The sequence below is a fragment of the Lepidochelys olivacea genome, assembly GCF_965140295.1.
Source record: "Lepidochelys olivacea isolate rLepOli2 genome assembly, chromosome: 3".
Lineage (NCBI taxonomy): Eukaryota > Metazoa > Chordata > Testudines > Cheloniidae > Lepidochelys > Lepidochelys olivacea.
Window position 1 is genome coordinate 186755381 of NC_140413.1, and position 25055 is coordinate 186780435.

The 25055-nt window shown below is 42.9% G+C and overlaps 1 protein-coding gene across 6 annotated transcripts in view; it reads right to left on the reverse strand.

The window, feature by feature from the left end:
- CCDC88A (coiled-coil domain containing 88A) overlaps positions 1–25055 on the reverse strand; it is a 348165-nt gene that overhangs the window by 78043 nt on the left and 245067 nt on the right. For all 6 annotated transcript variants that reach the window (XM_084624216.1, XM_084624211.1, XM_084624213.1 and 3 more), the window contains 3 exons: positions 13473–13610; positions 11727–12797; positions 11079–11206 (listed from right to left, as the gene is read on the reverse strand). In XM_084624216.1, the coding sequence (XP_084480342.1) occupies positions 11079–11206; positions 11727–12797; positions 13473–13610 (1337 nt within the window). The remainder of the gene's footprint in view (positions 1–11078; positions 11207–11726; positions 12798–13472; positions 13611–25055) is intronic.

The window sequence follows — 25055 nt, forward strand, 5'->3', positions numbered from 1 at the left end:
CTCACCTCAGTCCCTGGAAAAATCATGGAGCAGGTTCTGAAGGAAGCAATTCTGAAGCACTTAGAGGAGAGGAATGTGATCAGGAACAGTCAGCATGGATTCACCAAGGGCAAGTCATGTCTGACTAATCTAATTGCCTTCTATGACGAGATAACTGGTTCTGTGGATGAAGGGAAAGCAGTGGACGTGTTGTTCCTTGACTTTAGCAAAGCTTTTGACATGGTCTCCCACAGTATTCTTGCCAGCAAGTTAAAGAACTATGGGCTGGATGAATGGACTGTAAGGTGGATAGAAAGCTGCCTGGATTGTCGGGCTCAACGGGAAGTGATCAATGGCTCCATGTCTAGTTGGCAGCCGGTATCAAGTGGAGTACCCCAGGGGTCGGTCCTGGGGCCGGTTTTGTTCAATATCTTCATAAATGATCTGGAGGATGGTGTGGATTGCACCCTCAGCAAGTTTGCAGATGACACTAAACTGGGAGGAGTGGTAGATACACTGGAGGGGAGGGATAGGATACAGAGGGACCTAGACAAATTGGAGGATTGGGCCAAAAGAAATCTGATGAGTTTCAACAAGGACAAGTGCAGAGTCCTGCACTTAGGACGGAAGACTCCAATGCACCGCTACAGACTAGGGACCAAATGGCTAGGCAGCAGTTCTGCAGAAAAGGACCTAGAGGTTACAGTGGACGAGAAGCTGGATATGAGTCAACAGTGTGCCCTTGTTGCCAAGAAGGCCAATGGCATTTTGGGATGTATAAGTAGGGGCATTGCAAGCAGATCGAGGGACGTGATCGTTCCCCTCCATTCAACATTGGTGAGGCCTCATCTGGAGTACTGTGTCCAGTTTTGGGCCCCACACTACACGAAGGATGTGGAAAAATTGGAAAGAGTCCAGCGGAGGGCAACAAAAATGATTAAGGGACTGGAACACATGACTTATGAGGAGAGGCTGAGGGAACTGGGGATGTTTAGTCTTCAGAAGAGAAGAATGAGGGGGGATTTGATGGCTGCTTTCAAGTACCTGAAAGGGGGTTCCAAAGAGGATGGCTCTAGACTGTTCTCTGCGGTAGCAGATGACAGAACAAGGAGTAATGGTCTCAAGTTGCAGTGGGGGAGATTTAGGTTGGATATTAGGAAAAACTTTTTCACTATGAGGGTGGTGAAACACTGGAATGCGTTACCTAGGGAGGTGGTGGAATCGCCTTCCCTAGAAGTTTTTAAGGTCAGGCTTGACAAAGCCCTGGCTGGGATGATTTAGTCAGGGATCGGTCCTGCTTTGAGCAGAGGGTTGGACTAGATGACCTCCTGAGGTCCTTTCCAACCCTGATATTCTATGATTCTATGAACCTCCATGGATTAGGAGGCTGCACATGCGAAGACATCTTCTAACCTAATTTGAGACTTCAGTGTCAGATTGGGGTGGAAGAACCATGAATCCACTTTGTCTAAAGATAAAAATCCAACCCTAAGTGCTTGAAAGTGCAAAGAAACAGACGGAAAAATCTTTAATGTCATCATTATCAGGCTATGTGAGATTAGGCCCAGACAGAGGAAAGATTTTAAGATACTGCTAACAATGCTCAGTACAAAAAATGCCAATCCCACCCTCCATCCCAAGAAATAAGAAAGACTAGATATATCTGGAATATTTTCTATCTCCATGACCAAAAAATGGGGAGCCAGACAAGGAATACTCTGCAATAGAAAACAGCCCTGTGGATAAAGACTATTACTATCCCCATCATTAGAGGTTTTTTAGAACAGTGCAAAAGGCTGGACTTGATGAATTCTCAAGGTCCCTTCCAGCCCTACATTTCTATGATTTTATATGAGTGATTGTTTACTTTAAGCAGTGAAGGCTGAACTACAGGAATACAAATGGTGACCTTCTGGCCTACCAGAAATCAATCCAGATACCTTCTAGGTGAAAGTAAGGGGTAAGAATAATGGATCCAAAGACATGACAATTTTAGAAGTTATTATCCCAAATGAACTAATCTATTTCTTGGGTAAAACAAACATTCATCATCCGCAGTCCTCCAACTTAGTCTGGAGCCATTGTGTCTGCAATGGCATCTTGAAAAAGATAGTGATATCAGCTAGGACAGCATCCATGATATGTGTTGCCCTGAAAGAACATTTATTTTGAACAGCAACACCTATAACTGTCCAACTAATCTTGGAAGCAAGGGGAGCAATGAAGAGGTCGGGAGAGGAGTCAGCAATATATTCAGTGTCATCAATGGATCGTGGACCCAGGAATTGACAAAACATGGAAAAAAGCTATTAGTTACTCCCTAAGGACAAGTAATTTCTCATTTTCCTCCTGGACTCACGTCTATAGCTCCAATAAAATCACTTAAAATGGGAGGGAAATCATCTAAACTAGATGCTCCAGGGAGAAGGGAGAAATCTTTATGTAGTGATACCCTTGGCCAGGTCACCTGCTGGGACTGAACCTATGATATCTGGATCTAAAAGCAGACACCCTTGAAGAAGGCGACTGATGAGGAAATCGATCTTGTAGAGTGTATGTGGAGTGCGGATGGAGATGCTAAACTGTGAATCTAGTGACAGAGTGTGATACAGTTCTAGACCTATTTAGAAAGTCTCTAAGCTGAAACTGCTGTGCTTTTAGACCTATCTACAATGGAAAGGAAGAGCCTAGGAGATTTCCTAAAAGCCTTTGTCTTGTCCAAATAGAAAGCCAATGCTCTCCTTACATCAAGAGTATGTAGAACAGCTTCCCTATTATTCTGGTGTGGTTTGGGGTAAAAGGTTGGGATGTAAATGAAATGATTCATGTGAAATGGGGAAGTCACTTTGGTGGTGAACCTTAGGTGTGGTCTGAGTGTGACTTTGTCAGGAAAGTACACTGAAAAGGGAGAATGCACCATCAGGGCCGTTGTCTCCTCTATCCTCCTTGCTGAGCTAATAGCAATCAGAAATGCCATCTTCATTGAAAGGTGAGTTAGTGAACAAGTGGCCACAGGTTTCAAAGGGCTGTCTCGTCAGTCCTTTAAATACTAAATTCAGGTCCCATTGTGGGTAGAATGTCTGGGTTGGGGACAGAGGTTCGCTATGCTTTTAAGGAACCTCTTCATAGTTGGGTGCAAGAAAACCGAGTACCGTTCTATTTGTTGGTGAAAAGTTACTATTGTCGCTAAGTGTACCTTTAGTGAACTAACAGAGTCTCCTGATTTCTTAAGAGACAGTAAATAGTCTAAAACTATTGGTAGAGTGGCAGTATTTGGGGTAATTCTTCTGGAATGGCATCACATCTGAAACCTCGTCCACTTTTGTAGGTAAATATGATGGGAAGTCACTTTCCTACTGTGAAGTAACACTTTCTGTATCTCCGCAGAGCAGGATGTTTCTATGTGGTGGAACCATGAAAGTGCCAAGCTTTGAGCCAGAAAATCCACAGGTTGGGATGGAGAGAGCGTCCATCATTCTGCGAGAGGTGGTAAGGAGTGGGTTGAAGAATCATCTATGGACACAGTGCCAGTTGTAACAGGTGAGGATACCACATCCTTCTCAGCCAGGTGGGAGTGATCAGTATGACGTTTGCTCTCTTTTTATTTTCAACAGGACTTTCAGCAACAGAGGGAATGAGGGAAAGGCATAAAGAAGACCCTTGTCCCATGAGAAGAGGAGTGCATCCCCCATGAAGTGCTGGCTGATGGCTGTTCTGGACCAGTACTGTGGATATTTCTTTTTCTGTTAAGTGGCGAACAAGTCTATTATTGGTATCCCCCATCATCGGAATATGTTGTGGAGTGTCACCCAATCTATTTCCCATTCATGGTCATGTGGGAATTGGCAGTTAAAACTATCCACTGTTGTGTTGTGCACTCCTGGTTGGTACGCCTCTGCACCAGTTTCATAGCTTTAGTGCTTCATCACAAAGGGAGGGTGATCTGGTACCTCCTTGACAATTTATGTAGTACATGGACGCTATATTATCCGTCATGACCTTTGTGTGTGTGCCTCTGATCAACAGAAGGTAGTGAGCACCTACGTTCCTGACCACTCTGAGTTCAAGGAGGTTGATGTGAAGACACACCTTGGAGGGTGACCATTTGCCCTGTACAGTGAGGTCGTTGAGATGTGCGCCCCATCTTATGAGTGATGTGTCAGTGGTGAGAAGTAGTAATGAGGGAGTCTGTGCAAACGGGATTCCCATGCAGACGTTTGCTGCACCAATTCAAGGATTGTTTGATCTTGGTGGGCAGAGATAGTGCTTTGTCTAGGTTGTCTTTGTTTGGTCTGTAAACCAAGCTAAACCATGACTGGAGGCATCTCATGTGAAGTCTGGCATGAGCTATCACAAATGTGCCTGCAGCCATGTGCCCCAGAAGAAGGCGGCAGTGTCTGGTTGATATTTAAGGGCTGGTTTGCACTGTCTATAGGCATGGAGAGACAGAGAAATCTGTGTTCTGGAAGGAGCACGCTCACTCGGGCAGAGTGGAGATTGGCTCCTATGAATTCTAGTCTCTGTACCAGTTAATGTCGACTTTTTTATGTTGATTTGTAGACCCAGACTTCTGAGTAAATCCAAAATCGTATCGGTAACTCATTCAGCTTCAGCGAAGGATGGTGTCCTGAGGAGACAATCATTTAGGTAAAGGTAGATCACAATGGCCTGGGAACGTAAGTAGGCTGCCATTACAGAGAGGACCTTAGAGAATACTCTGGGGGCCAATGAGAGGCCAAAAGGGAGTACTTCATACTTGTAATGCTCTTGGCCTAGTGTGATTGTTAGGTATTGGTGAATCACTGAGGTGAATCACAGTATGTCTGAAATATGGAAAAGACAGTTACCTGTTTCGTAACTGGTGTTCTTCAAGATGTGTTGCTCATGTCCATTCCATTGAAAGTGTGTGTGCTCGCCACATGCAGTGGTGCTGGAAGTTTTTCCCTCAGCGATATCCATAGGAGACCGGCTCTGGCGCCCTCTGGAGTGGCGCCTATATGGCACAGTATAAGGGGCACTGCTGGCTTCCTCCACCCTCAGTTCCTTCTTGCGGGAAACTCTGATAGTGGGGAAGGAGGGCGGGTCATAAAATGGACATGAGCAACATCTCGAAGAACACCAGTTACGAAACAGGTAATTGTCTTTTCTTCTTCGATTGCTTGCTCATGTCCATTCCATTGTAGGTGACTCCCAAGCAGTGCCACCGGACATGGGTAGGAGTTCATGGACGTGTCAACTGGAACACAGCTCTGCTGAATCCAGCATCATCCCTGGCCTGCTGGGTGATGGCATAATGCGTCATGAACATGTGTACCAATGACCACGTGGCAGCTCTGCAGATGTCCTGGATGGGGACGTATGCTAGGAAGGCCGCCAAGGACGCTTGTGCCCTGGTCGAGTGGGCCTTTAGTATAGGTGGCAGCTCGGACCGTGCCAACTCATAACAGGTCCGGATACATGAGGTGATCTGGTTAGAAATCCTCTGAGAGAACACCAGTAGGCCTTTCATCCTGTCCACGGTCATGATAAAAAGTTGGGTCGACTTGCAGAAGGCCTTGGTACGCTCCAGGTAGAAGGCTAGGGCGCGATGGACATCCAAGGTGTGCCGCCGCCTCTTCTCCGCAGTTGAGTGCGGCTTTGGACAGAGAATCTGGAGAAAGATATCCTGTTAAAATGGAAGTGAGATACCACCGTGAGCAGGAATGCAGGATGGGTTTGCAGCTGGACCTTGTCCTTGTAGAAAACCATGTAACGGGGCTCTGAAGTGAGGGCTTTAATCTCGGAAACTCGTCTCACCGAGGTAATGGCTACAAGGAAAGCTACCTTCCATGACAGATGTGAAAGGGAGCAGGAGGCCAGTGGCTCAAAGAGAGGCCCCATGAGCCTCAAGAGGACAAGGTTGAGGTCCCATTGTGGAATCGGGTCCAGGACTGGTGGGAAGAGCCGCTTTATTCTTTTCAGGAACCAGATGGACATGTCATGCGAGAACACCTATTTGTCCTGAACCTGCTGGTGGAAAGCCAACATGGCTGCCAAGTGCACCTTTATGGCGGAAAGCGCGAGTCCTTGTTGCTTAAGGTAGAACAGGTAATTGAGGATGGACTGCACAGAGGACCGTCGGGGAGATGCCACGCTCCTCCACCCAGCAGGAGAATTGCTTCCACTTTGCCAGGTAAGTTGCTCTGGTGGAGGGCTTTCTGCTTTCCAAGAGTACCTGCTGTACCTGGCTGGAGCAGGATCTTTCCTCTGGATTCAGCCACCAAGCCGTGAAGTGGAGGGAGGGAAGGTTCGGATGCAGAAGCCATCCATGGTCTTACGAGAGGAGATCCGGACGGCTGGGCAGTGGCAATGGGGGTGCCACGGCTAGGTTCATAAGTGTGCCGAACCAATGCTTGCGAGGCCACACAGGGCATCCATGATTACCCTTGCCTTGTCTCTTTTGACTTTTACTAGGACTCTGCTGACCAGCAAAATCAGCAGGAATGCATACATCAGATCCCCCTCCCATGACAGAAGGAAAGCATCAGAAAGGGAGTCCCTGCCTAGGCCTTGGAGAGAGCGGAAGTGCTGGCACTTCCTGTTCTGCCTGGTGGCAAACAGGTCCACTTGGGGAGCACCCCACCTTCAGAAGAGCACCTGGACAACCTCCGGGTGGAGGGACCACTCGTGGGGAGAGAAGAAGAACCTGCTGAGGCGATCCGCCAGTGCATTTCAGATGCCGGGGAGGTGTGATGTCTCCAGGTGGATGTCGTGCTGGATGCAAAAGTCCCACAAACAAAGTGCTTCCTGACAGATGGCCGAGGAGTGAGCTCCCCCTTGCCTGTTGGTGTAGAACATCGAGGCTGTATTGTCCGTGAGTATATATGCACTTTGAGTGGAAAGGTGTGGCAGGAAGACTCCGTAGGCTAGGTGAACTGTCCTGAGCTCTCTTACGTTTACGTGCAATGTCAGCTCCTCTGGGGATCATGTCCCTTGGGTCCGCAAGGTGCCGAGATGCACTCCCCAGGTAAGGTCGGAAGCATCCGATATCAGAGATACCGAGGGTTGGGACTCTCAAATGGAACTCCTTCCAGGACCACCCTAATCGGTCCACCACTGCAGGGAGCTAAGTACCTTTGGTGGAATCATGACTATCTTGTCCAGATGGTCTCTGGGCAGGGTGTAGATTGTTGACAACCACTGTTGGAAGGGTCGCAGCCTGAGCCTCGCATGAGGGACAACGTAAGTGCATGCCGCTATGGCCCAGCAGCTTGAGGCAGACCCGGGCTATGGTGAGGGGATACATAGAGATGCTGGGAATCAGACTCGCCATCGTCTCGAATCTGTCCTGCGGCAGAAATGTTCTGGCACAGATGGAGTTGAGGACTGCTCCGACGAATTCTATGTACTGGGACTAAAGTTGATTTTTCCTCGTTTATCAACAGGCCCAGAGCACAGTACATGAGCTCCAGCACTGAGATGTTGTGTTGGACCTGAGACCTAGATGAGACCCTTGATGAGCCAGTCGTCGAGGTACGGGTAAAACTGGATACCTTGCTGCCTAAGAAAGGCCGCCACCACCGCCATGCATTTGGCAAACACCCTCGGAGCTGTAGACAGTCCGAATGGGAGCACCGTGAACTGGCAGTGAGCGTGACCCACTGTGAAGAGCGGGAATCGTCTGTGTACCTGGAATATTGATATATGGAAGTATGTGTCCTTCAAACTGAGGCTGGCATACGAGTCTCCCGGATCCAGGGCGGGAATGATGGAGGCTAGGGAGACCAGGCAGAATTTCAACTTCTTGAGATATTTGTTGAGGTCTCACAGGTCCAGAATGGGTCTTAGACCTCCTTTGGCTTTGGGGATTAGAAAGTACTGGGAATAGAATCCCTTGCCCCTGTACTCCTGAGGGACTTCTTCCACGGCCCCCAGCTGCAGAAGGCCCTGAACCTCATGAATGAGCAGTTGCTCATGACAAGGGTCCCTGAAGGACAGGGAAGAGTGGTGGGAGAGGGGGACACAAAGAAACTGGAGGGTATAAGCCTGTGCCATGGTGTTGAGGACCCAACGGTCCAAAGTTATGGAAGCCCATGCAGGGAGGAAATGAGACAGATGGTTGGAAAAGCACAGAGAAGCAGGATCAGGGATACAGGCTAGTAGGTCACCCTCAGGTGCACCCTCAAAATCCCTGCTTGCCACCCTGTTGTTTGATAGCACTCAACTGGGCAGAGGACAGTGGCTGGTGACCTGGCCGGGGTCTGTAACCCCTGCTCTTGTGGGGGAGGTTTAGGCTGGACATTAGGAAAAACTTTTTCACTAGGAGGGTGGTGAAACACTGGAATGCGTTACCTAGGGAGATGGTGGAATCTCCTTCCTTAGATATTTTTAAGGTCAGGCTTGACAAAGCCCTGGCTGGGATGATTTAGTTGGGGATTGGACTAGATGGCCTCCTGAGGTCCCTTCCAACCCTGATATTCTATGATTCTCTTTTTACAGGCAGGTTCCGACCTGGGTTGGCTCCCAGAGTCCTGGGCCTGTTGAGGCTTGAACCGCTTTCTGGATGGGCCCAGGGTGTAGAGGCCCAGGGTCTTCAGCGTTGCATGGGAGTCCTTGAGCCTGGGCAGTTTTGTTTCTGTTTGTTCAGCAAACAGAGCTTGGCCATTGAATGGGAGGTCCTGTATTGACTGTTGGACTTCTGTCGACAGGCCCAAAGACTGCAGCCAGGATGCCCTCCTGATCGAGATGGCCGAGGCCATGGTTCTAGCCGCAGAGTCCACCACATCTGAGGCTGCCTAGAGGGCCACTCCGGCCACTGCTTTGCCCTCTTCGAGGATTGCGTGGAACTCCTTCTTGAGATTCTCAGGCAGCGAATCCCCGAACTTGGCCATGGACTGCCACATATTAAAATCATAGCAGCCAGGCAGGGCCTGGTGGTTGGCCACCTGCAGCTGGACACCCGAGGACGAATAAGTCTTTCTTCTGAACAAATCGAGCCTCTTCAAGTCTTTATTTTTCGGGGTGGAGCCTGGCTGGCCTTGCCTTTCCTGCTCATTGACCTCGGAGACCACTAGGGAGCTTGGAGCAGGGTGCGTATAAAGGTACTCATGAGCTTTAGGAGGCACATAGTACTTGTGTTCTGCCTTTTTTGAAACAGGAGGCAGCGATGAGGGGGTCTGCCACAGAGACTTGGTGATCTTTGCTACCCCTCCCCCCCCCATGTAAAGGCAACACCACCCTGGCTGGGGCTGCCGAGCTAAAGACATCAAATAGGGAGTCTGAGGGTTCCTCCAGGTCCTCAGCATGAAGACCCAAATTCAAGGTGACCCTTCTTAGCAGCTCTTGATGGGCCTTAGCATCATCCTGCGGAACTGGATGAGGGGGCCCTGTAATCGCCTCATCAGGCGAAGATGAGGAGGAAGCTGGTACCAGAGGATCTGTTGCCTCTGAAGGCTGCTCAGCTGGTTCCTCCATGGTATAGATGCGAGTCCGGTGCATCAGAAACAGAAAGGTCTCTTGAGTATTGGAAGTCTGGTGATGCCATAGGCATCGGTACCGATAGTGGTTGGTAGTGCTGGGATGACTACAATGATGGTGTTGTAGATGCAGTCCTCGCAGAACGTGTGCCAAAGACAGTACTGACGTTGATTTCCATACCAAAGGAGCCTTCCCCAAGGCAGGTTCTCTATCTTTGTCTTATCCTGTCATTACCAAAGTTTCTTTGCCTCTGCCAGTGGGTCCTTAGGCATACCCTGTCCATGGGGTCCCCAGATGGGAGGGGGTGGTTGGGATTGAACAAAAAACGAAGTTGAAAGATTTTCTAAAAAAATAAAAGAATAAAGAAATGTAAAGGAAACACTAAGAAGTAGTTTCCTCTTTTTAAACAAGTAGCAAGTCTTTAGAAGTTAATGATCTGCTAGCTGACAGCTAAAGCTCCGTCTCTAGCCAGGGGCAGTTGAGAAAGAACTAAGGAGGGTTTGCCTGCGCAAGGCTGGTTAGCTTCATGACAGAGCACAGGTGGGGGACAGTGCATGTACAGGCCAAACAGACACTGCTACCAACATTCTCTGATCAGCAGCGCAGAGACGCAAACATACCTACGGTGGAGCACCCAGAGGGACATTTCGAAGAAGAAGAACATTTATTACAATATTATAATATTTTCAATGACACTCCCATTTTGGGCCTAACTCTATTTAATGTCTTTTTTAAAATAATGCTGTCAGGGTTCCCTCCCCACTCTGAACTCTAGGGTACAGACGTGGGGATCCGCATGAAAGACCCCCTAAGCTTATTTTTACCAGCTTAGGTTAAAAACTTTCCCAAGGCACAAACTTCGCCTTGTTCTTGAACAGTATGCTGCGACCTCCAAGTGCTTTAACAAAGAACCAGGGAAAACAACCACTTGGAGTTCCTATTTCCCCCAAAATGTCCCCCCAAGCCCTTACTCCCCCTTTCCTGGGGAGGCTTGAGAATAAACAAGATGAGCACAAACGCCTTGGATTTTTAAGACCCTAAAAACCCAATCAGATTCTTAAAAAACAGAACTTTATTAGAAGAACAAAAAAAAATAAGAGAACAACTCTGTAAGATCAGAATGGAAGATAATCTTAGAGGAAGTCAGATTCAAAATATAGAGAATCCTTCTAGGCAAAACCTTAAGTTACAAAAAGACACAAAAACAGGAATACACAATTCCACCAGCACAGTGAATTTACAAGCCAAAACAAAGAAAACCTAATGCATTTTCTAGCTAGATTACTTGCTAACTTTACAGGAGTTGGAGAGCTTGCATCCTTGATCTGTTCTCAGCAAAGGTGTCACACAGACAGACAAACCCCCCCCCCCTCCAGATTTGAAAGTATCTTGTCCCCTCATTGGTCATTTTGGGTCAGGTGCAGCAGGGTTACCTTAGCTTCTTAACCCTTTACAGGTGAAAGGATTTTGCCTCTGGCCAGGAGGGATTTTATAGCATTGTATACAGAAAGGTGGTTACCCTTCCCTTTATATTTATGACAAATGCTATATGGAGAAAACCGTAGGAAGGAAAACCATTTTATTATTGTAAATGAAAAACAAACGTTTGCCAAACTATCCCAAACTGGTCTAGGCACTCTCACCTGTCATCTGTGCTCTGTTCATCATGCAAGAGGCGCTCTTTATTTAAACCTATCTTTTCAAGTTCATGGGTAAGTTTTTCAAGCTCATTATTCATTTGCTGGGTCTTCAGTTTTTCATTCACCAAATCCTTATCCAAAATAAACAAAAAAATCAATCTAAAATGTTAAATTAATAATGCAGACTTAGTTTCTGGAAACTGTCCATGCACTAAATTTCTGTGATTACATGTAGCTTGTGCAACCTGTTAATATAACTTCTTCCTTCCTCCCAACTATTAACTTCTGGTAAATACAAGTCTGATTTCATCTTAGATGTGTACTTCCTTTTTTTTTGCATGACTTCCTGTCTAAACTTGATTTGAACATGAGGATAAAAAAATACCAAACTAGTTTAGCAGTATCAGAGTGAAATAATAATTATTAAATGATAATTATTAAAGTTTAAATACAATATTTAATATGTAAATACTATTAATTTAAGCACACCAACAAGGTAGGAACATGATTTTTTCAGAAATTACTAGTAGACATATTTTCTGTATGTTACAACTGTTAAAAAAGCTATTATGATCTTATAGACACACAGCACTTAGCTGTATTAGATTTATGATGGACAGATAATAGAAGAATGGAAATTAGTCAAATTACCTCTCGTAATGTGACAAGTGTTTTCTTATCAATGGTAGCTCTTTTCACAAGTTCTTTATTTTCTTTTTCTAGCTCTTTTAGACGTACACAAGACTCTTTAAATATACCTATTTCTTTACATAGAGATTTGTTTTCCTTTTCCAGATTACTAATTTTTATATTGTTCTCTTCTAAAGTACTGTCTTTAATTTCTGCCTGTTGTCGGAGTCTCTTATTCTCTTTTTCTAGTTGTTTCTTATCCTTTTCCAGCTGAGAAGTCTCTTGTTCCAACAGCTTATTTTCCTTCTCTAATTGCTCTAGGCGTTTACTAGAGATTTTTAATTCTTCCAGATTCTTTTGCAGAGTTTGGTTTTCAGACTCTAAATCTTGTAGTTCACTTTCCAATTGTTGAATCTTTTTGTTACTATTTTCTAATGCTTTCTGTAGCCTTTGGTTTTCTGTATCTAAACCTTGGTAGCTGACTTCTAAACGTTCTGTTTTCTTACAAGAAGCTTTCATAAACTCCAACCCTTTTTTAAGTTGCTCCTTTTCACTTTCCAATTCCTTATTTTCTAACTGTAATTGAGCCATCTTGATGCTTGTACACTTCAAAGATTCAACTGTTCTTCTTAGTTCTAAATTTTCTTCATCAAGTTGTGAATTCTCTTTCTCCAATGATTCTAACTGAAAAGTAAGGTTTTTTAAGCTATCTAAAGTTTTTTTCAACTTTCTATTTTCCACTTCCAGATCTGAGTTTTCTTGCTCTAAGGCTTCTATCTTCTCACAAGTAATTTTTAAATTGGTAATCTTTTTCTGTAATAACTCATTCTCCTTTTCAAGATGATGCAACTCATTCTCAAGCTCTTCTGCTCTTTCTCCTTTCTCTTTATAATGTTCCAGTTCTTTCCTCAATTGTTTTTTCTCAAATTCAATCTTATTTAGCTTACTGCTGGTCTCTTTGATAGATTCATGGAGGATTTTATTTTCTTTTTCAATATCTTTCACTCTTGCTTCAGCACTGATTTGGGACCGTTGCCTTAGAGCAGCTACTGTTTGATTTAAATGTTCATTCTCCTGTTCCAATATTTTAATCTAATTATTTGAAAAAAAATTATAAATTTAGGTCCGTACCATGCCAAAAATAATTTATTTCTATACATAAACAGCAGTCTACTGAGGTAAAACAGATGGAGATGGATTATATTATACATCACTTCCTCTTTAATATATGGTAAAACAAAAGTTCTGCTGTGGTTTATTCTACTATATTATAACATGTTCTACTATATTATATACCATGTAACATAACACACATTGTGTGTGTGTAGAGGTGATGGCTATGCAATAAACTGTAAATACAGACAAATTTTCAAGTACATCAGTTTGTCTATTTTAAGATTATATAAACAGTCAAAACCAACATACATTATTAGCTTCACTCTCTTTCTGGTTGCCATTTAACCCAATAATGGATTCTTTTCCCAAAACAACATCTTGAGAAATAAAATATAGTAGAAATAGGCATATCAGCAAAAATCCAAACATCCAGTCAGACTATGGCAAAAGACTTTTTGAAAGATTCTGAATGCAGTTTAAGAAAAAAATACCTCATCATTTTATTTGAAAATATAGAAAGTTCATCTTTGAGGTTTGCAGAGTCTATAATTGCAGTTCCACTGATTTTTGTGACTGTTTACGCCAAGGCTATTTTAACCTTTCATTAAAAAAGTTACTAGTCCTCTTTCTTTCAAAGATTATGTTACTTACCTGTCTCTCTGAATTTTCTCGAAGTGTCTCAATGGTCTTTTCAAGTTGTGCTTTTTCTTTCATCAGATCTTTGCTCATATTTTGACTATTCTGAAGACTTTGTTTCTCTTGGCTAATTTCATTCTCAAGTCCTTCCAACTGTGGGGAAAACATATTAAAATTCATCCAGAGATGACTATGAACATAAATGACTATTCTTATCGAGGTGAAGTGAAAAGATTATAATTATTATTTTTGTTTTCCACATGTGTTATACGGCCCGATCTAACACCTGTTAAAGTCAATGGAAAGATTCTCATTGACTTCAATGGAGCTGGATCAAGTCCATAAGTTTGTATTTAAGATCTGGCAAATATTACAATCTCTATCCCACCTAAAATAAGCTTTAATCTAAAAATTAAAAAAATCTAGCCCACTTTGTTGTAAAGATAGCCTTCAATATGGAAAATATTGTTTGGTTTGAAAGTTTCCTGAAAATCATGAACTATTCATGAAGATTTTTTGAAACATCTCAGTCGCTCCACACTTGACCTGTATTTTCAACTGCTATGTGACCAAGATCCTACCTTCCATGATTATTCCTGGCATCTGGAATCTTCACAACACTAGTTCACCTGAAGCACAGAGAGTTCCTTTATCCTATTTTGCAATTATTTTATTTATTAACAGATCTATTCTTTTATAACAGAAATTGGACAAATTGGAGAGAGTCAAGAGGAGAGCAACAAAAATAATAAAAGGTTTAGAAAATCTGACCTATGAGGAAAGGTTAAGGAAAGTAGACATGTTTAGTCTTGAGAAAAGAAGACTGAAGGGTGACCTGATAACAGTCTTCAAATATCTTATGGCTAAAGAGTACTGTGATCAAATGTTCTCCATGCCCCCTGGAGGTAGGGCAAGAAGTAATGGGCTTAATCTGCAGTAAGGGAGATTCAGGTTAGTTAGGAAAAACTTTCTACCTGTAAGATAGTTAAGCTCTGGAATATGCTTCCAAGGGAAGTTGTGCAATCCCCATCATTGGAGGTTTTTAAGAACAGGTTAGACAAACACCTGTCAGGGATAATCTAGGTTTACTTCATTCTGCCTCAGCACAGGAGTCTGGACTTGATGACTTCTCAAGATCCCTTCCATCCCTACAGCGCTATGATTCTATGAAATCTTACAAAACTTGTTTTACAACTTAAATAGAGATAAACTCAGTATACACAAAATAAACAATTATAAATTGGCTTAATGAAGTCCCTAAAGCTGTACTGAGGTGGCCTGCTGCTAATAGTTGCTTTCTTCAGCTTTATGGTATTGATCACAAATTGTGGTTGATGCTTTTCTCCTTTTCGTCGTCTTGTCTGTTTGTAGTGTCAGTTAAAGTATTTGTGTACATCTACACCACATACTTCTTCTAGCAGCATGTAGTGTACGTACATGTTTAGCCCCTTTGATGGGAGGTCTACCCCACACAAGGCTTGAAAGGATTGCACCTGGAGGAGGAGCCAGGGAGCAGGGGTTGATTAAATGAAGCTCAGCTGGGTAAGAACAAGAAGGACCTGTATAAAGCCCAGGATCTGGTAGCAGAAGGGGGGCTGCAGGGAAGTAATCTGCAATCACTCCCTGGAAGAAGGGAGGTGTGTTGGAGCTATAGAGAGCAGTCTACACTTACACCCTGGGGGGAAGGAGTTTGAGCTGGTACACCCAAAAGGGTGGGGTGAACTAGAAGCTGTAAGAAGGAGTCCAGGGAAGGAGCAACAAGGGCAGAGAGAAAGCATACCACAGTTATCAGGTACAGGGTCCCTGGACTGGAACCTGGAGCATTGGATGGGTCCGGGTTCTCATACTGGCCACTGGGGAAGTGGCACCATCTGGACAGTGCTGGAGAAGACTGCCTGAGACTGTGTCATAAATATAAAGGGAAGGGTAAACCCCTTTAAAATCCCTCCTGGCCAGAGGAAATATCCTCTCACCTGTAAAGGGTTAAGAAGCTAAAGGTAACCTCGTTGGCACCTGACCAAAATGACCAATGAGGAGACAAGACACTTTCAAAAGCTGGGAGGAGGGAGAGAAACAAAGGGTCTCTGTCTGTCTGTATGCTGCTTTTGCCAGGGATAGAGCAGGAATGGAGTCTTAGAACTTTTAGTAAGTAATCTAGCTAGGTATGTGTTAGATTATTATTTCTTTAAATGGCTGAGAAAAGAGTTGTGCTGAATAGAATGACTATTCCTGTCTGTGTGTCTTTTTTGTAACTTAAGGTTTTCCCTAGAGAGATTCTCTTTGTTTTGAATCTAATTACCCTGTAAGGTATCTACCATCCTGATTTTACAGAGGGTGATTCCTTTACTTCTATTAAAAGTCTTCTTGTAAGAAAACTGAATGCTTTTTCATTGTTCTAAGATCCAAGGGTTTGGGTCTGTGGTCACCCATGCAAATTGGTGAGGATTTTTACCAAACCTTCCCCAGGAAGTGGGGTGAAAGGATTGGGAGGATTTTGGGGGGAAAGACGTGTCTAAACTACGTTTCCCAGTAAACCCAGTTAAAGTTTGGTGGTGGCAGTGGAAATTCCAAGGGCAAAGGGTAAAATTAATTAGTACCTTGGGGAAGTTTTAACCTAAGCTGGTAAAAGTAAGCTTAGGAGGTTTTCATGCAGGCCCCCACATCTGTACCCTAGAGTTCAGAGTGGGGAAGGAATCTTGACAGTGTGGAAGGACTTTGGGTAAGCCCTAGAAGGGGAAACCACGTAGTGACCCAGCTGGAGGGCTGAGTCATGAAGAGGAGGCTGCAGTTTCTGGAGTAAGAGGGGCTGCAGGGCAAGATAGGACAGGTGAAGACACAACCAGAGGAGGGTGCAACAGCTGGCAGAGCTATTCCCCAGGACGGTCAGGAGGAGGCACCACTGGAAGTGAGTAGAACACAATTATAAATAGCAGGTTAGCCAGCGAGGCATGGCTTAGGCGAGTAAAGACACCCCTGAAGGGTGAGGATATGTACATGAGTATGTACCCGAAATGGCTAACTGATGTCTCCCCATCCACACTGCTAATTTTAGCAGTGTAATGTCCCACTACCAGAACCTTTACCCAGCAGTGGGGAATGGCTCTGGAAGGGGAAGGCAACGGGGAAAGGCTCAGGCAGCTCCCCCTGCTGGAGCCCTTCCCCACCGCAGGTACAGACTGGCATCAGGGAAAGGCTTTGGCAGCTCCCTGGTGCTGAAGCTCTTCTCCTCCACAGGGAAAAACTTCAGCAGCAGGGAAAGGCTCTGTCAGGGGGAAGGAGTCTTGCTCTGGCAAGGGGAAGGCAGGAGGTTTTTCTCATTGCAGTGAAAGACTCCAGCAGTGGGGAGCACCTGAAGTGTTTCCCCACTGCCAAGTCTTTCACTGACAAATACAGCTAAACACTACAGTGGGGACGAAGCTTGATTTTCACAGTGCTGTGCAGCTACATATTCACTACATGCCGGTGACGCTGTGTGTAGTGTAGACATAGCTTCTGCGTCCCTTTATCCTGATCACCTTAACTACATTATCTGCATTGTGATGGTCTGGAGAGGCCACTTATTAAATTATTTTAGCAAACTGAAGGAAAGATGAGGAGATCTCCTTATCCTCTTATTCTGTTAGAGTTTACCCTGTCTCTGGATAATGGTAAACCATCTCCATCTGGACTTTTATCTCAAGGAATCATAAGTATACATTTTTTGTCTATAAAATAGGCCACATTTTACTAGATGATGGATATTTCAAAAATTTTCCTTAGGAAAGATTCCCTTTGCTGCTACAAGGCATTCACTGCTTCCCTGCCCACGCTTTCATTTCTACAAATTATACATTATACTCTATATATTTTTAAAGAATTAAGGATAAACTTTTCCTGAAAAGGGTACTTTATATATGGAGTTATTTTGCCAAATGGTGCTGCTGCCTCCCACCTTGGTTATGAGAATGCATAATTATTTAAATGTGGAAACAAATGAACATATTTCCTAGTCCCCCACTCCTTTTGTTTGCAAGCACCTGCATCCACAGGGCACAGGCTTTATCACAGGCAAAGTGAGAAATTTTTGGGCAAACACTTGTTAAAACTGACAGCACACCATTTCACCAATATTTCTAATAATGGCTTCAGACCACCATTATTCTCACATCAAGTGGTGAACCAGCCACCACATATGGGGAACTCACTCAGTTTTTCTAGAGTCCATCCTTCCACTACAGACCAAAGATTACAATATCTGGCATCTTATCCCTCAGATCTGCCACAAGGATAGATACTATAGGAAGTAATAAAATAATTATGTGAGAAATATAATTCAGACAGGACACTTCTCTCATTCACATACCACTAAGGGCCAAACATACCAATCACATCCACATTCACCATTCATATGAAGGCTGAAAACTCCCCTATACCTATCCTATTCTCTCTCCTCATGGGCTGGTGACATCCAACCTTCAAATGAAGTTCTAAGATTCATCTTTACCTCAATCTATGGACTCTGACCACAAATCCCATAGTATTCTTGGGCTAAGTGAAGTCTTTACTTCTGCCCTTCCTAGAGGGAAGACAGCATGTACAGTAGCTGAGAGGGATGAGGTGTGGAACATGCTTTCAGAAGTCTTAAAAGAGCTACACTCCAATGTATCCAAACAGAACCCAAAACACCAAAAAAGAAAATCAACCTTCTGCTGGTGGCATCTGACTTAGATGATGAAAGTGAATATGCATTGATCTGCACTGTTCTGGATCATTATCGAACAGAACCCGTCATCAGCATGGACGCATGTCTTCTGGAATGGTGGTCAAATGAGGAGACATGAATCTTTAGTGCATCTGGCACATAAATATTTTGCAACACTGGCTACAACAATGCCATGTGAACGCCTGTTCTCACTTTCAGGTGACATTGTAAATAAGAAGTGGGCAGCATTATCTCCTGCAAATGTAAACAAATATTTTTGTCTTACTGATTGCCTGATCAGGAAGTAGGACTAAGTGGACTTGTAGGCTCTAAAGTTTGACATTGTTTTGTTTCTGAGTGCAGGGTTTTTTTGTACGTAATTCTACATTTGTAAGTTCAACTTTCATGATAAAAAGATTGCACTAAAGTACTTGTATTAGGTGAATTGAAAAATACTGTTTCTTTTGTTTATCATTTTTACAGTGCATATATTTGTAATAAAAAATAAATATAAAGTGAGCACTGTACACTTTGTATTCTGTGTTGTAACTGAAATCAATATATTTGAAAATGTAGAACACATCGAAAAATATTTAAATGGTATTCTATTTTTTAAAAGTGCGATTAATCATGATGAATGTTTTTAATCGCTTGAGAGTCCTAGCTATTAACATAATTTTATATGGCAATATAAAAGCTTAACTCTATTTTGACATTTGTTGTCTGGTAATGTATTACTGATGAGAGCAAGAGTTTATGACACCTGCTCATTTGAAGATTACATCTGACCACAATTTTTGTAACAGGTAACGAGATGAATATGCTAAATTAACTATCTTGTGTTTAGTTGCAGAAGTGTTGCAAATTGAAAAGGTAAATCTCTTGAAAATCTGCTATAAGGGAAAAATCTGGAAAGGCGAATTCCCCAAACTTACTCAAGTCTCAACTGCTAAAATTATTTCAACTGTCCCTGGGATCCAGATAACTGTCTCACTGATACCAATGTTCTATTCAATCTGTTCAAAATTCCAATCTGATAATTTTATATTATGAGGCTGGGGTGCTGGGTACCTTAATACATCATAAGAGAAGTTTGTTGTGGAACAATTATAAAAAGGCCCAAAAATAGAGGTATCCCTCAAAATGCAACACAGGGAAAATTAATACAATTTTTTTTTGGTAATGATCTGCAAACATAATGTTGGACTTTGAGTAAAAGCCCTTTGAAAACCCATGTTTAAAGAAGATAAAGAAAATACTGACATTTTGAGGGTGTGGCACTTTTTAGAATAATATACACAACATAGTGGATTACGATACCGAAACATAAACATGAGGAACTGCTAAATGGTACGATTAAGATCCTTGTTAGTTATACTATAATAATTTACAGTTATGGATAATGAATGAGTTTAGATGAGACAACACTTACGCCAAGGCCTTGCTGGCATAAGTGTGGTTTTCCCAGTTTTTTCTCCACTTGTAGAGATTTGCTTAAAATTATGTTATTGCTCACAGGACAAAAGTAATATGTTGTGCTGGTAGATGTTAGGTAAAACAAACAAATTTGAAAGGATAAAAAGCCCACTCTACTGGGAAAACCCAGAAGCAGGGTGAGACAGAAACAGAATAACTAACAGCAAATGTGTAAATTGTAGCTTGGACATGCATATTGTACAGGTTATCTAAAACAAATACTACATGTACTTAATGCTGATTTAAGAAAGGTTCATAAATATGTAATGAGGAAATAAATAAATAAAAATTAAAAAAGACGCTAGATACTATTTTCTTTTACTAGTTGAGAAACTGAAAGAACGGGACTGATGGACCAGGCTGGAGATAAGAGGCGGCAATGACCATCACGAAGTACCAGAGAAGTTTCCAGTGCCCCAGAATGCAGTAACTTGAGCCTGCTATAGTATTTTGAGATCACATATGAGCACCCTCCAATGGCTGCAGAGAGAATGCAACCAAGTTCAACAGGATGCTGGAGGGAAGAGCAATTGATGGTAAATGAAGAGTGAGGGAAGGGGAGAGTTTGAAAAGCCCACTCCCCAGCTACCAGAGGGTGTGTGTGAGGGTATTAAAAGAGAGAGTCCCAAGTCTCAAACTACTTACCACTTGAAGTAAGGAAGGAATGAAGGAAGCTGCAAGAGCACCCTGTGAAGGAGCAGGCCATAAGGGCTAAAAAGCAGACGCAAGAGACACAACAGGGGGAACCACCATAGGTGCACCAGACAGAAACTGTTCAAGGAAACCAGCCAATGGAGAAGAGGGTAAAGAAATCTGAACTTGTAGAGCCATTACCCCTCTTAGGGCCTGGAGCCTGCAGAACTTGTGCAGGGTCCACAGGGAGGGGGAGGTTTAATCATAGAATCATAGAATATCAGGGTTGGAAGGGACCCCTGAAGGTCATCTAGTCCAACCCCCTGCTCGAAGCAGGACCAATTCCCAGTTAAATCATCCCAGCCAGGGCTTTGTCAAGCCTGACCTTAAAAACCTCTAAGGAAGGAGATTCTACCACCTCCCTAGGTAACGCGTTCCAGTGTTTCACCACCCTCTTAGTGAAAAAGTTTTTCCTAATATCCAATCTAAACCTCCCCCCCTGCAACTTGAGACCATTACTCCTCGCTCTGTCATCTGCTACCATTGAGAACAGTCTAGAGCCATCCTCTTTGGAACCCCCTTTCAGATAGTTGAAAGCAGCTACCAAATCCCCTCTCATTCTTCTCTTCTGCAGACTAAACAATCCCAGTTCCCTCAGCCTCTCCTCATAAGTCATGTGTTCCAGACCCCTAATCATTTTTGTTGCCCTTCGCTGGACTCTCTCCAATTTATCCACATCCTTCTTGTAGTGTGGGGCCCAAAACTGGACACAGTACTCCAGATGAGGCCTCACCAATGTTGAATAGAGGGGAACGATCACGTCCCTCGATCTGCTCGCTATGCCCCTACTTATACATCCCAAAATGCCATTGGCCTTCTTGGCAACAAGAGCACACTGCTGACTCATATCCAGCTTCTCATTCACTGTCACCCCTAGGTCCTTTTCCGCAGAACTGCTGCCTAGCCATTTGGTCCCTAGTCTGTAGCGGTGCATTGGATTCTTCCATCCTAAGTGCAGGACCCTGCACTTATCCTTATTGAACCTCATCAGATTTCTTTTGGCCCAATCCTCCCATTTGTCTAGGTCCTTCTGTATCCTATCCCTCCCCTCCAGCGTATCTACCACTCCTCCCAGTTTAGCATCATCTGCAAATTTGCTGAGAGTGCAATCCACACCATCCTCCAAATCATTTATGAAGATATTGAACAAAACCGGCCCCAGGACCGACCCTTGGGGCACTCCACTTGATACCGGCTGCCAACTAGACATGGAGCCATTGATCACTACCCGTTGAGCCCGACAATCTAGCCAGCTTTCTACCCACCTTATACTGGAGTACAATCTCTTTATCATGAAAGTTGAACTTACAAATGTAGAATTATGAACAAAAAATAATTGCATTAAAAAGTAAAACAATGTAAAACTTTAGAGCCTACAAGTCCACTCAGTCTTACCTCTTGTTCAGCCAATCGCTAAGACGAACAAGTTTGTTTACTTTTATGGGAGATAATGTTGCCTGCTTCTTATTTATAATGTCACCTGAAAGTGAGAGCAGCCATTCGTATGGCATATTTGTAGCCGGTGTTGCCAGGTATTTACGTGCCAGATGTGGTATATATTTGTATGCTCCTTCATGCTTCAGCCACCATTCCAGAGGACATGCTTCCATGCTGAAGATGCTCGTTTAAAAAATGTGTTAATTACATTTGTGACTTAAGTCCTTGAGGGAGAATTGCATGTCTCCTGCACTGTTTTACCTGCATTCTGCCATATATTTCATGTTATAGCACTCTCGGATGATGACCCAGAACGTTTGTTTTAAGAATGCTTTCTGTCAAGGTTCCTCCCCCACTCTGAACTCTAGGGTACAGATGTGGGGACCTGCATGGAAAACCTCCTAAGCTTTATCTTTACCACCTTAGGTCAAAACTTCTCCAAGGTACAAAATATTCCACCCGTCATCCTTGGATTGGCCGCTACCACCACCAAACTAATACTGGTTACTGGGGAAGAGCTGTTTGGACGCGTCTTTCCCCCCAAAATACTTCCCAAAACCTTGCACCCCACTTCCTGGACAAGGTTTGGTAAAAAGCCTCACCAATTTGCCTAGGTGACTACAGACCCAGACCCTTGGATCTTAAGAACAATGAACAATCCTCCCAACACTTGCACCCCCCCTTTCCTGGGAAATGTTGGATAAAAAGCCTCACCAATTTGCATAGGTGACCACAGACCCAAACCCTTGGATCTGAGAACAATGAAAAAGCATTCAGTTTCTTACAAGAAGACTTTTAATAAAGTAGAAGTAAATAGAAATAAAGAAATCCCCCCCTGTAAAATCAGGATGGTAGATATCTTACAGGGTAATTAGATTCAAAAACATAGAGAACCCCTCTAGGCAAAACCTTAAGTTACAAAAAAGATACACAGACAGAAATAGTTATTCTATTCAGCACAATTCTTTACTCAGCCATTGAAAGAAATCATAATCTAACACATACCTAGCTAGATTACTTACTAAAAGTTCTAAGACTCCATTCCTGGTCTATCCCCGGCAGAAAACCAGCATATAGACAGACACACAGACCCTTTGTTTCTCTCCCTCCTCCCAGCTTTTGAAAGTATCTTGTCTCCTCATTGGTCATTTTGGTCAGGTGCCAGCGAGGTTACCTTTAGCTTCTTAACCCTTTACAGGTGAGAGGAGCTTTCCCCTGGCCAGGAGGGATTTCAAAGGGGTTTACCCTTCCCTTTATATTTATGACACTTTCACTGCAGATTTGACGAAATGCAAAGAAGGTGCCAATGTGAGATTTCTAAAAATAGCTACAGCACTCGACCCAAGGTTTAAGAATCTGAAGTGCCTTCCAAAATTTGAGAAGGACAAGGTGTGGAGCATGTTTTCTGAAGTCTTAAAAGAGCAACATTCCAATGCAGAGACTACAGAACCCGAAGCACAAACGAAGAAAATCAACCTTCTGCTGGTGGCATCTGACTTAGATGATGAAAATGAACATGCGTCGGTCTGCACTGCTTTGGATCGTTATCAAGCAGAACCCATCATCAGCGTGGACGCATGTCCTCTGAAATGGTGGTCAAAGCATGAAGGGACATCTGAATCTTTAGTGCATCTGGCATGTAAATACCTTGCAACACCATGCCATGCAAACGCCTGTTCTCACTTTCAGGTGACACTATAAACAAGGAGCAGGCAGCATTATCTCCTGCACATGTAAGCACACTTGTTCGTCTGAGCGATTGGCTGAACAAGTAGTAGGACGGATGGAGAGGACTTGTAGGCTCTAAAGTTTAATGTTTTATTTTTGAATGCAAGTATTTTTTGTGCATAATTCTACATTTGTAACTTCAACTTTCATGATAAAGAGATTTTACTCCAGTATTTGTATTAAGTTAATTGAAAAATACTATTTCTTTTATTTTTACAGTGCTAATATTTATAATAAAAATAAATATAAAGTGAACACTGAGTACTTTGAATTCTGTGTTGAAACTGAAATCAATATATCAGAAAATGTGGAAACCATCCAAAAATACATAAATAAATGGTATTCTATTATTGTTTGATAATTTATTATTAATTTTTTTAATCGTGATTTATTTATTTTTTATCACTTGACAGCCCTAGTCAAGAGCTACACTCCATGCTTCCAGGAAAGAGGCATGAAAAAAGACTGAAGGGCTGGCGGTGGACTCAGCCTATTAAGTCTTTTGAGTCAGGCACTTAGGCTTTCATTATGATTTGTCTCCGTACTTCCGGGTAATTGGTGCTGTAACATCAGCTGTTCTGTTCTTCCAGCAAGAGAGGTGCAAAGTGAGATGCTCAACAAAATTCAATTTAAGAATATACTTGGTGACTTCTTCAGTATCTATGAAACTGGGAGCTTTTAAAACTAGATTCTTTATACTGGTTCATATTTATTAAGTTCATCACGATAAATATCTTAGCATCTCTAAATATCAGGAGATATGCTGTGTTTTATGTATCTTTTCTAAGACTGGAAACTGAAGTTAATGTTGAAAAAGTAACAGTACAACAAAGAAAAAAAGAAAACATTATAGTTTTACAAACACAGACATCAGAAATCCAAGAAATTCTAGGTTAAGTTTAAATTCAAAACAAAATAACCTTCAACAAATCCAATGTTGTGAAGTATGGAAATTTCTAGTTAAAGTACTACGAACAACCTAACTTTGCCCCTTGCTTCCCTACACAAACATACATACACAGCTCAACCACCTAGCTCAACACAGCCCACACTTAGTTCAACCATTATTCAGCAAAAAAGTTCGTACTGATGCTGAAAATAGAGCTGGCTGAAACCTTTACAGAGTTCCTGAGCTGTGCAGAAACAGCCATGATAGATATTCCACACTTTAGTTAGTCACTAGTGAACAAGTCCAAAACAAAACCACCCAGTTCTCTCTAAATTAGTTCTATGCACTAAATCACATCAAGGACTCTTAAGTCAAACAAGTTTCTAGGCCAAGCTGTTCTGAAAATATAATGTGACAAAGATATGCCATTAAAATAGATGTTACAATAATTTTCAGAAAGTTAAGTTCCACACATGTCAGATTCACTGCAACAGTTTCATCAAAATTCCACTTTGGCTAAAGACCACAGATGCAAAATCTTAAATACAAACAACTTTTTTTTGAGAGAGAGAGATTGTAGCAAAGGGGGCAAAATCAGATTCAGAATGGAAAGCCTGATTTAGTCTTAATTATGAAAAGACTAATCTCTCTCTCTCTCTCACTCACACACACACACACACACACACACAAAACA